General features: G+C 41.0%; 1 protein-coding gene across 1 annotated transcript in view; it reads left to right on the top strand.

Moving 5' to 3' along the window:
- Window positions 1–10,498, top strand: part of HSPA12A (heat shock protein family A (Hsp70) member 12A) — a 103,008-nt gene extending 92,510 nt beyond the window's left edge. The window contains exons 10-15 of the mRNA XM_034061355.1: window positions 2,199–2,370; window positions 5,004–5,090; window positions 5,664–5,768; window positions 6,832–7,090; window positions 8,783–8,886; window positions 9,864–10,498. Of these exons, the coding sequence (XP_033917246.1) occupies window positions 2,199–2,370; window positions 5,004–5,090; window positions 5,664–5,768; window positions 6,832–7,090; window positions 8,783–8,886; window positions 9,864–10,498 (1,362 nt within the window). The remainder of the gene's footprint in view (window positions 1–2,198; window positions 2,371–5,003; window positions 5,091–5,663; window positions 5,769–6,831; window positions 7,091–8,782; window positions 8,887–9,863) is intronic.
- The last annotated feature ends 1,779 nt before the right edge of the window (window positions 10,499–12,277 follow it).

The raw sequence follows: 12,277 nt of genomic DNA, 5'->3' as shown, positions 1-12,277 counted from the left end.
CTGGGTATAAAAAACCCCTATTTGCTGCTCAAAGTTTTCAGAAGATATGATAATGGATTTAATATAGGTGAAAAGTGCAGCAGGGTAGTAGGGAGATATTTGTTCTCCATGCCCATGAATAGGGCAAGAAATGCCTGTTTTAAAACTGAAGGAAGAAAGATTCAGATTAGGCTTTTAGCAAAACTTCCCAAAGGCAAAGGCAGGGCTGAGAGAGTTTGTGTGCAGAGACCATTCATTTTTGGAATTCTTTAGCAGTTTAGATAAATATCTGTCAGGGACCAAGTATTGATTCATATCTTGAATATTGCTCTTTCTAATGGCAACAAATTAAAGCTATGTGTGTAGAAAAGCTTACCTGGAGTTAAGTGATGTTAAAGTGAGCTGGAATGAAACCAGCCCCTCTTGTGGCTACTATGTCCAGATGGGTTGGAGGAAAGATTATGTTTAGACTAAGGCATGATGCAAGAACTTCATCCCCAGTACAGCTCCAGAGCTTTATCTGAGACTGTGCCTGCCAACATGCATGCATGCAAGTGGTGTGATGGCAGGAGAGCCTGGTTTGGAGCTGTGTTTGATTGATAGTCTTCTTATATCTTTTAGGGTTACTCTGGCTGCTGTAAATCTTCACTTTCCAGATTTTGGAAGTTTGGTTGCAGGCATTCTTTTCAATATGGTACTTTTTTAATATGTGCTGCCAAGGTTTGATATTCTGTGGTATATGCACAGTACCCTTCCCGGGCAGTTCCCGTCATTTCAGATCATGCTGTTGAGTCCAGTGGATATAACTGAAGCAGAAGGTTTTGCCCAACAGCAATAAAAGATGTAAAATGGCCATAAGCCCAATCACAAATTGTTGGTGTTTTTGTTTTCTTGTTATTAATGAGGAATATATTTTCTATAAAAATCTACTTATTTTACTTATTAAGTTAGGGCAAAATGGGTCAGTACATGTGAGGGACAAGTTTATGTTTCCAAATCTTACCCTAGTATTGCTTTTTGAGCAAGCTTTACTTTGAGTTTCTAGCTGCAGATGTAAACTAGCCAGCAATTCCCAAGTGAAGCTATATGAAGGAAGTCAAATTCCAGTCCAGGTCTGCAGCCTTTTCATGTGAGCCTGCCTCCTTTTGGGGATGCTCTTGAGCCACCCCGTGTGTGTGTATGAACTGAAGTGAAGGTTTGCTGGAAGACTGACCATGGAGGCAGAAAGATGTTCATACACGTATTTGTTTGCTAGCATGCTTTAATACTCAGGAACTTATGAATAGCAGGTAAACCAAAAGTTGGTCAGAAAGAGTTATTGTTATCTCACAGTAGGGAGAAGTACAAGAGAAAAGAAATGGAAGCACAGTTTTGTCCACTGCTTTTAGATATTTTTCTCCAAGCCCAGCACTAAGAGTAATGTGGGTACATGAGAACTTGTGGCTTCTTAACAATCTGTGTGTCTTGAGGCTGAAAATCCAGAAAGAAAGTGGAAAGAATGGCAAATGTTGATTTTGTAATGTGGGTTTATTTTTAGGCTTGTTCTCATCACTTTTTGGGGAACATGCCCTATTGTATTTTGAGTTCTTGAATATAGTGAGCATTTTGAAGATGTTATAAAAGTGATTGTGCTTAAAAGCAGTGGATTGTGTAATAAAAAAAAATGTTGGGTTTAAGTCAGAAGATGCATTGATGGCAAAGTATGTCCTATATTCCTAGTAAGCTACACAGTGAAGGGAGTCTATTCTGGAAAGGACTGTGGGCATCTGGGCTTTCTTTATGAAAGATATACTTAAAATATTGTTGTGGGGAGGAGAGGCTAAGGTTATTCCTTCATTTCTTAAAGGAGGTTGGGGCCCCTCTTAGCAGGCAGATTCACAGGTTAATTAAGAATTCAGGTTTTAAGCCATTCATTATAGGTTTCAAATCTGCCTTCTTCCTTTCTTCACCTCTCATGTACACAGCTGCTCTTTAGACACTTAGCATGGTAAGTGCATGCATACTCCCTGTTCCAGCCTGTGAAGTTGTGCTATCCATTGTGGGCAGGATGTTTCCCAAACCAAGACCTTTTAGCCATCGGCAGCAGCTCCTTTGCGTGCTGAACGCAGGGGGCTGCCCTAACTGAAACCATGAGCTGGGGAAAGGCTTGTTCAATGAAAAGGGTCTGCTAGGTTGTGGTTGTTTCCCACCCCACTTCTCTGATCAGTTCTCTCTCGCAGGCAGGAATGGCGTCTCCTGAAAATCCCGAGCAGTTGATCATTGCCCTGGAACCTGAGGCTGCCTCTATCTACTGCCGAAAGCTCCGCCTGCACCAGATGATAGACCTGAGCAGCAGGGCACCTGTCAATGGTTACAGCCCAAGTGACACTATCGGAACTGGATTTACACAGGGTACCTCTATTAACTCACTTCTTTAGATTCTTATGGCTAAGTTTTCTTTGCCCATGTGGGCTCTTTCCTTAACATTTCTGATTGTCTTTTCTCTTCTGAATGTTTCAGGTTAGCATCAGTTTCCTTTTATAAACTGTTTTGCTGTTTGCTGTTATCAGACTAGTTTAGGTATTAATCCAACAGACATGTTTGCCTGCGCTTGAATTTAAGCATGTAGGTAGCTTCATTGCCCTGTTTTCACTGGGATACTGTGGGAGTCTCAGTATTTTTCACAGTAGTGTTCTTTTGCTTTAATTAAAATCAACACTTTATGTTGGATCATCTTTCTAATTTGTTGGAAACAGTCACATGTTCAATTAGCTGCATTATCAAAACAGTGTTAAGTAACTGGATCTGCAATGAGACTTTTGGTCTGAGGTGTGCCAGGGTTTTGGCAGATGCTTTTGGATGTCACCTTAGGAAGTATCATTAATTACTTTCACCACTCAGAGGTACATACAGTACTGGAATACAGCAATGAATTCATGCTTGTAGAGGAGCAGCTAGATACAGCACTTCTGATTTATTGACCTAGGATCTGTTGCTAATATCAGTGTTTTAGGGCTGATTACAATGAGGGACAGAGATTGGACCCCACAGTTCAGTCCATTGGACCACTTGGATCCACTGGATCACTTGCCAGAAGGTCCTTTGTAATCAAAGGTTTTTGAGCTTGGTATTCTGCCTGAGATTGGAGGAAAATAGGAAAGGAAGGGGAAAAAAAAAAAAAGGCAAACAAAGCAGCTGTAAGATGTGAATGCTGCATAATGCACAGATATCCCATCTGTGTGAATTGTAGCAGTTGCACTGATATGGGTGGTAGTGTGCCAATCTATCCCAGAAGGACTTTTTCGGAAGAACTTGTATTTTATCACATTTAGTAGGTCAAAACAGTGCAGGCAAATGGAAGATGAAGCTAGAAAAGCTATTCTGGTACTTACCAGAGGGTAATTTCTTTTACTTAGGCAGTCATTACATCTTTCTCTCAAATGCATGCCTCTCCCAGCCAGCACTCATCAGATGTGTTCAGCAGAGCACAGGCACAGTCCCTTCAGGGGCTCCTTGGCTTCTGTCCCCCTTGTTCATGTCATGAACTGTTCCCAGTCCATGTGATTTTACATGAACTCACTTTCAGGCCACACAGGGATTTGCCAGTGGGAAAACAATAGGAGAGTTTCTCTGGTGAAGATTTTGCAGCTAAGCAGAATTTGGCAGATCATGGATTTCTGCTAAGGAGCTTTTTCTTGGATGAGGGATAGAATTCTCCTCCTTGACTTCATATGGTAAAACCTGTTGGGGATGAGAAAGGTTTCATGTCAAAATTAATGAAAACAAAGTTTGGAGTGAATTAATTTGGGGTTGGAATTAAAATTTCATAAAGGCACGGCAGGCACCCAAGACAAGCTGAGAACAGATTAAGGAGGAAAACCCCTGAAATATAAACAGAGAGAAGCACTCCAAGGACCATATTATTGCTGTGAAGTCAAAACAAACATTTACTGTCTGTAGCAGCCAGGATAAGCTTCAGTCATAGTTAAAGGCTGGCTCTTGTGTTCACTTTTAACCCACAGGAGTGAATGAAAGGGCTCCCATTGACCTCTGTGGGCTCTGGTTCAGGCCCTTGCTAGGACCTGGTGCTTGTTCTGTCACTGAATGCTTCACTGTTTAAACCCCTGCTGTGTGCTGCTCCGTCAGCGCAGCAAGGCTAATGCAGCCTGTCTGCATCACAGGGTCTTTATAGGAAGGAGGGGGTGCAAGTGGAGCTGCTGGTGTTTTTCTGGTGATAGGCACTATAGAAACAAGAAGCAAAACCCATTCAGCGACTTGCACGCTGCTATTTTCTGAAAGAATGATATTTTCATGCATGACCGGATGCCTCCCCTTCTGTAGTGTTTTATAGAAGCACCTTTGAAGGTGAGCGAAGGTTACACAGGGAGTAATTTTTTTAAATCAACTCAATTGATTTAAAGGCATAATGGCAACGGTTCTGACTACTCCCTCTCTTCACAGACTCTTATGCATCTTTTAAATGTCTAAGTAGGAATTCAGTTCTGCAGCTTCACTGATGCATATAATACTGCTAGATTCTTTGGTGTATATTGAAAATAGTATAAGGGTGGTCACTGTGGCCTTAAGGAGCTACAAGTCTGAAGCAGCACTTTAGCTGTTTGCTTTGAGACAGGCTGAAAGGCTCAGGGGAGAACCCCAGATCAGCAGCTTTTGTCAATGGGGGTGTCTGGCAGCAGGCTGGGGCTGCCGCCTTGCGGCAGAGGCTGCGCTGAGCACAGCTGGCTGCCAGCCCACTTCCAGACAGCGCTTTGAAACCAGAATATACTAAACAAATAGACCTGCTTAGAGCTGTCATATTAGGCTATTGGGTTTTAATCCAGTTGGTATCAAAGAGGGTCAGTGTGGCTGGAAAACAATTTTCTCTTTCTAGGAACAGCATTATAATGTTTCTGATTCTAATGTGATAATCTTTGTTCATTTGTTTTATTAAAGAATGATAAATACAGATGTCAGCCTGCTTGCACTTGATATCACCTTCTTTGTGCTTTCTTACACTCAATAAGCTTTTCTCTACTCATGCCTAGCGAAGGAACACATCCGTCGTAATCGACAGAGCCGGACCTTTATGGTGGAAAATGTCATAGGAGAGATCTGGTCTGAACTGGAGGAAGGTAGTGTACTCTCTCGAGTAAATTGCTCTCACTGCTTTTATACTGCAGGCAAATGTGTTTCCCGCAAAGGTGCTGTGCACTACATTGTTCTCACTGTGATTACAAATAGGAAAATAAAATAAAATGCAAGTTCATGAGCTTCTCTTAGTTACTAAGGCTGAACTGCGATTCTGCATACTCTAGCGAAATATGGTCTATTAAGGACATAGAAAAAGCAATCCAGGTTTTAAAATGCAACCAGGATATTTTCCTTGAAGCAGGCTGTGTGAATATGCCACAGTATCAATTTGATAGCCTGCTAGAATGTTTATCAGCAGCATGAGAAATTCCTTTAATCTACTAATTTAGCTCAAAAGCTAAATCAATAGCTTTTGAAATCTGAATTTCATACTTGCTATCAGTCATTGCATTATAATTACTAATAAGGATCAAATATTCAGCTTAGACATTCATGACTTTCTGTAAGTCATTATCTCTGAGGCTGCTAACACCCTGAGAAGCATATTTCATTGCAGTATGCTGTTGTGATAATCCTAATGTAAATAATGTTTCCCTACTCCTTTGGCAAACTAGGTGACCGTTACATCGTAGTTGATAGTGGAGGAGGCACAGTGGATATAACTGTCCATCAGATCAGGCTCCCTGAAGGACATCTTAAGGAGCTATACAAGGCAACAGGTAGTGTCACTTTCACCATTTGCTTTATTTATGTCATATTTTGACTTGCCAGTGAAGGAAATATACGCCTTTATTATTCAATGCATTTTGCTAACAGTTCTTCCTGAAATAAGACAGCATTCAAAATCAGTATAATTTAGCTGCTGGTCAGCATATATGGTAAATCACTTCATGCTTCTCATGCTTTTGGATGGTAAACCTCACAATGGGAGAGTAAGAAACTGCCATCTCCTGTGTTATTCACTCTCATTCAGGCCATGACTTCCTGCCTTGGTCCTGGTCTGATTTCTGCTAGTAAAGTTGTCACCTTCTTGTCCTTTGAGAGGTCTCCTGTATGTTGCTGCTCTGTCCGGGTATTCAGAGATGTACCTTGCAGATATGAATAGCTGAGTATCACAAAATCCTTCTAAAGTGGAATGTTGGCAGAATAGAAGTTTCTCTAGGTGTAAGGGGAATCTCATATATTCCAGTAATGTCACAGGCAGAGTAACAAGGAGGGTCTGCCATCCTCTTGGAAAACCGTATAATGATTGGTCTCCATTAAGATATAAAGTGTGATTCCCTGAATGGTATTTCCTTCCTGAACTCCCAATCCCCTCTGTCCTTGCCCTGTAGCTAAGCTGTTAAGCATGAATCACATTATTTGTTGCTGTGTCTCTGTACCAAGTTAATCTTCATCTGTATGGTTCGTCACTGAGACTTTTCAGTCTTGGTGGCTGTAAGACTACCTCAGGAAACAACCTACAGTGTACATCAAGCCTGCCTACTCCTAAATATGAGTCCAACCCACACCTCACATGTGGATAAGGAGGCAGTTTCCTGCTAATAAAACTGTTTCTGTTTTTTAGTGGTAGTGTTGCAGTGGCTCTGATGGTATAGGAGTAAAAGTGAGACAAAGGTAAGATTATATTCAGTATTAGACTGTTGCGCTTAGGAAAGATACCTCTTTCTATGGACCTTCTCCTATGACAGTCCTAGTAGTGTCGATTTGACGTGTATTTAGTCATCTTGAAATCTACTAAGTGATTCAGAATATTAAAGCTGTGTTTTGTTTGCAATACAGGTGGCCCATATGGTTCTCTAGGCGTGGACTATGAATTTGAAAAGCTCCTGTGTAAAATATTTGGAGAAGATTTTATTGAGCAATTTAAAATCAAGCGTCCTGCTGCCTGGGTAGATCTGATGATAGCGTTTGAGTCCCGTAAACGGGCAGCAGCTCCAGACAGGACCAATCCACTAAACATCACTCTGCCTTTCTCCTTCATTGATTATTACAAGAAGTTTCGGGGTCACAGTGTAGAACATGCCTTGAGGAAAAGCAAGTGAGTAGATGATTGAATCCAAATGAATGCAGAATTAACTACTGGTAGCAAAGACAAATAATTAAAATATGCTAATTACATGTAGACTGAAGAATAATAATGTAGATGTGATATATAAGGATGAGAAAATGGGATTGCCTGAAGTGCAGTTTCCAGAATGAAAAAGTCTGATTAGTCTTTTGCCAAAGCTTTTCTGGACAGACTTGCACTCTTCTGGTATTGCTTTTTGTGATTTTCATTAGGCCATCACTGCATCATTTTCCTGAATTTGGCCATGTTTTGAACCCCTTATGTGTTCATTAGGAACATCAGATCAAATACAGAATTGATGTCTGGAAGTTAGCTACCTAGAACCTGAACTTTTAGAGGCCTGGGCCCTAGAACAAACCCAAGATTATCAGTGAGATGCAGGGATATTTTAATGGCTTGAGGAGAGTTATTAGCAATATCAGATCAGTGCTGAAAACATGCACTATTGCATAGAGCCCTACAAGGGGAAAAGCATCTTCTTTCAAAGTGACGTTGTGCTTTCTTTACTTCTAGTATTTACCAGTTAATTTGTTCAGTAGGTGGGAGACATAATATCCTCCAGAGATTTTAACTCATGATTTTCAGTATCAGGAAGTCACCCAAAATGATAAGATCATGGACTGCTTTGGAAAAAGAAGTGAGGAGAAAGTAAAAGTGGGCATTTTGCATCTCTTGAAATTATGTACTACAGAAGATTTGGAGTTGAATGGAATAAAATAGAAAGAACAAGAAAGACTGTGAATATAGGGCAGAATGATTGGGATCTGAGAGCAGATGTAATATTTAGTACCTGTACCTTTAGTTCTTTCTGCCTTTTTTAACCCAGTGAATGTTGAATGTTTGAATGCAGGCTTCAAACTCCTGCATCTCTTCCTAAAGTTATTGGTAAATGTACTTTAAGCCTAAAGGGTTTGGAATCCAGCTCAGGGTCACTTCCTAAATGAGACTGAGGCTCTGAAATCATTAAACATTTATGCAAATATTACCCCTCACAAGACCATCTCCTACTTGTTAATATTTTTAATGGCGAATCTTAGAGGGAATGCTAAATGTTCCTTTCAAATAGAATGCATTTCAGTGGATAATGGGATAGAAAGAGTATAAAAGTGACATATCATGTGCATGACTGAAAAGGAGATTACTAAGTTTTATGGATGCGTATCTGCAATGGAATAACATAATGCCTGTATTCTCTTAATGAATGTTATGCCTCATGAAGAATGCTGTGCTCCCTTCTGCCTCCTGAGGCTTCCCATACTTGCTTGTTTTCCTCACGTGTTTCCAGTGGCTTTGGCCTGCTTCTGCTATAATCTAAATGTTGCCCTTCTGGGGATGAATCAGGGCTGTTTCAGATGAGTGGGCACTGGACTGACTGCCAGCTGTTTCAGGAAGCAGCTGGGCATTGGTAATGTTACAGAAGGCAATCAGGCAAAGGAAACAGCAATTAGACAAGCACAAATAATAATTCTCCCTTGAAATGTTACATTGCTGCAGTTGGTATGGGGTTAGGGTGAGGTGAGGCACTTTCTTCCGAGTCAAATGCGTACAGATTCTGTAAACTCATTCATGTATTTATGTAGTGTGTCTTGTGAGTGAGTGCCTGGCTGTTTCTTACAGCTCAGCTATAATTTATTAATGTACTTTCTACCTGTTCTTTTCCAGTGTGGACTTTGTGAAGTGGTCCTCCCAGGGAATGCTGAGGATGAGCCCGGATGCAATGAATGCTCTTTTCAAACCTACAATTGACCAGATCGTTCAGCACCTTAGTACGTATCTGTGTGTAATCCCACTTTCTGGCTGAAGTGAAACTGAAGCTTTGCCTACCTATTTCAAACCAGTAATTGGAATTAAAGTCTAATAACCCCCCTAGTATGCACCAAATATGCATAGTAGTTGGGAGAATAATAAAACTAAGGAACATCACCTTAACATTCCTGCCTAGCTCTAGTACTAGTTACTGAACGTGATTCAGTCCTGCACAAGCTTCAATTATTCTGTATTTCCAGGGCTGTAAGCATTCAGAAGTTTGAAATGCACCAACTAACACAGATCCTGCTTTTCTTTTTCCTGTTTCAGGCAACCACTAAATAATGCCAGAGATATAACTAGTTTCCTGCTATTAAGACATCTAGTTCATTTCTCCTCAGTGGAAGGTCACATTTGTCCATGACCATCCAAATCACTGACATTTCGAAACACAAATAGTATGTGAGGCATCATGGTAAAAGTGCTTCCAGGCATGGCTTAGGCAGCTCTGAATTTATTTATCCAGTAATGGAAAATGGCAGACTTATTTGGAAATCTATTATTTAGAGTTTTCTTGGTAGAAGATTAGATTTGTATCAAGTAATACATGTAATAATAACATGTATAATACATGTACTGAGCAAAGTATTTCTGTTCTACCCTTTAAAAAGCACTAATTGAGTCACAATTGAATCATGCTTTGCTTGCTGTATTTGAGGAATTAATAGGTAAATTTATGAGGTCACAACTTACTGAGACAGGTAGTGCAGAGCAGCTTATATTTGAGCAGGGAGGGAGAGACCTAGGATTACAGTAGTTGTGACAGATAACTCAGTCTTGCTGCCTCAGTTGTTTGAACTAAGGGTGAGCCTACAACTGAAGTGTATGATTTTCTCGCGAGCTGGGACATGTAATGCACTCAGACATTAGGAGTTTCACCCGCTTTGCCTTTTCACACTGGATTTTTCTCTAATGAATGTGTTCTCTTTCTCTTTAGGTGATGTGTTTGATAAGCCAGAAGTGACCAATGTCAAGTTTCTGTTCCTGGTGGGTGGCTTCGCTGAATCCCCCTTACTCCAACAAGCTGTCCAGAACGCTTTTGGTTCGAGATGTCGAGTCATCATTCCTCAGGATGTCGGGCTCACTATCCTCAAAGGAGCTGTTCTCTTTGGTCTAGACCCTGCTGTCATCAAAGTGCGGCGTTCACCTCTCACCTATGGTGTGGGTGTGCTCAACCGCTTTGTGGAAGGGAAGCATCCACCAGAGAAGCTTCTAGTCAAAGACGGCACACGCTGGTGCACTGATGTCTTTGACAAGTTTATCTCAGCCGACCAATCTGTAGCCCTTGGAGAAACTGTGACACGCAGTTACACACCTGCCAAACCTTCTCAGTTAGTAATAGTGATCAATATCTATAGCTCAGAACAAGATAATGTTAGCTTCATCACTGAATCTGGAGTGAAAAAGTGTGGCACCCTTCGCTTGGATCTCACGGGAACTGATGCTTCAGTGCCAAACCGGCGGGAGATCAAAACGCTTATGCAGTTTGGGGACACTGAAATCAAAGCCATGGCCATTGATGTTGCCACCTCTAAAAGTGTCAAAGTTGGTATTGATTTCTTAAACTACTAACAGCCCATTTTTCCCCACCACAGCCTGTCTGTGAGACTGATCTTCCACTGTCCCAATTTTTTGACTTTCATATGTCATGTCATCAACTTGAATTTCAGCAGGCTATATGAGAACAGCTTCTAAGGTGGGGTATGTCATGTTTGTGCCCTTTGACCAAAGGCTGGGTTTTGAAAGACCCATAAAAAGTTTTGGGAGCAAAAGTTCAGAGGTAATAAAAGTTCCCAAGTTACTCAAGCATGCTTAAAGACCTACCTTTATTAAGTAAATACTGATTATTGTTGGGTCCTGATGATTAGTTAAAAAGATATAAAATCATAATCTCTTTGCCTTGTTATTCTCCTTCCTCTTCCTCCCAAGAAAAGCTCACCTTGATTGTTGTAGGGGGTGTATCTGTGTGGGGTATCTCTGTAAACAGCACCATCCTCTGGCAATGGGAACAAATTAGTAGTCTGTGGTGTTCTTTTGATTTTGCCCTATGCTTTCAATATTTTAAGTGCTGAAAATCAATGACTTAAAGAAATAAGAACTGAGTTTCTTAAATTCTGAGATCCTATGGAAAGGAAAAGAAGATTCTCAGAAATCCTTAAAATTAACTTCAGGAAATACAGATATATATTAGGAGCCTAATAGTGATTGCTCCAGTTTGAAAACAAGGCCTTTATTGGTGAAGCTGGCAGAAGAAGCTGTTGGATTAAATAGGAAGCATTACCCTCAGTATACTTTGAAGAATGCAGAACAAAGCTATTTCACTTTTAGGTCTTCTAAACTTACTTTTATTAGTCTCCATCTGCAGTCATAAAATCACAGAATAGGTGAGACTGGAGAGGACATCTGTTGACTGTCTGGTCCAGCCTCTTAGCTCTAAGCAGTGTCAGCCAGAGCAGGATGCTTTGTCCAGTTCTGAATATCTCCAGAGATGGAGATGGCTGAACTCTGTGCAGCCTGTTGACAACCCTCAATGTGAAAGAGTTTTTTCTTATTTTTAAACAGAATTTCTTGTGTTTCATTGTCTCTTGTTCCTTCACTGGAAACCTCTGAGAAGTCTGGCTCTATCCTCTTTACTGTCTTCTCTCAGGCTTTTATATACATTCCTAGCATCTCTTGAGCCTTCTCAAGTCTGGAGAATCTCAGCTCTCTCAGCCTCTCTTTACATCACAGATATTCCAATTCCTTAATCATCTTCGTGACCCTTTGCTGGTCTCAGTCCAGTATGTCCCTGTCTCCCTTGTACTAAGAAACACAGAACTGGATCTGGCACTCCAGGGCTGAATAAAGGGGAATAATCACCTTCCTTGACCTGCTGGCAATGCTTTCCTTAATGCAGCCAATTCTTTGTTGCAAGGGCACATTGCTGGCTCACAGTCAACTTTGTGTCTGCCAAGACCTTGAGGTCTTTTTCCAAGCTGTGTCCCTGCCAGCTGGCCTGCAGTGTATACTGGTGCATGGGGTTATTCCTCCCCAGGATCAGGACTTTGCGCTTCTCTTGAACTTTAAGAGGTTCCTGTCTGCACATTCCTCCAGCCTGTTGAGGTCCCTGTGACCCACCTGGTTTATAAGCACTTCTTCAACTGATTATATTTCCTTTCTTGTTAATTCCTGTGTTAGGATTTGGAAGTAGTTAGATGGTGGCTGCCCAGGAAGATTTAAACAAAAGAGAGAGAAAATATCCAGATCAGAAATTCCATAATATGTTTTAATTGGATAAAATATATTTCTGGATTGAGCTGAATGGCCAGTAAGGTGGAAAGCAGAAGCCAGGAGAATGAAACTACAAATAGC

This window comes from Melopsittacus undulatus, chromosome 4 (assembly GCF_012275295.1).
Source record: "Melopsittacus undulatus isolate bMelUnd1 chromosome 4, bMelUnd1.mat.Z, whole genome shotgun sequence".
NCBI classification, from domain to species: Eukaryota; Metazoa; Chordata; class Aves; order Psittaciformes; family Psittaculidae; genus Melopsittacus; species Melopsittacus undulatus.
This window is presented reverse-complemented; position numbering and strand designations above follow the sequence as displayed.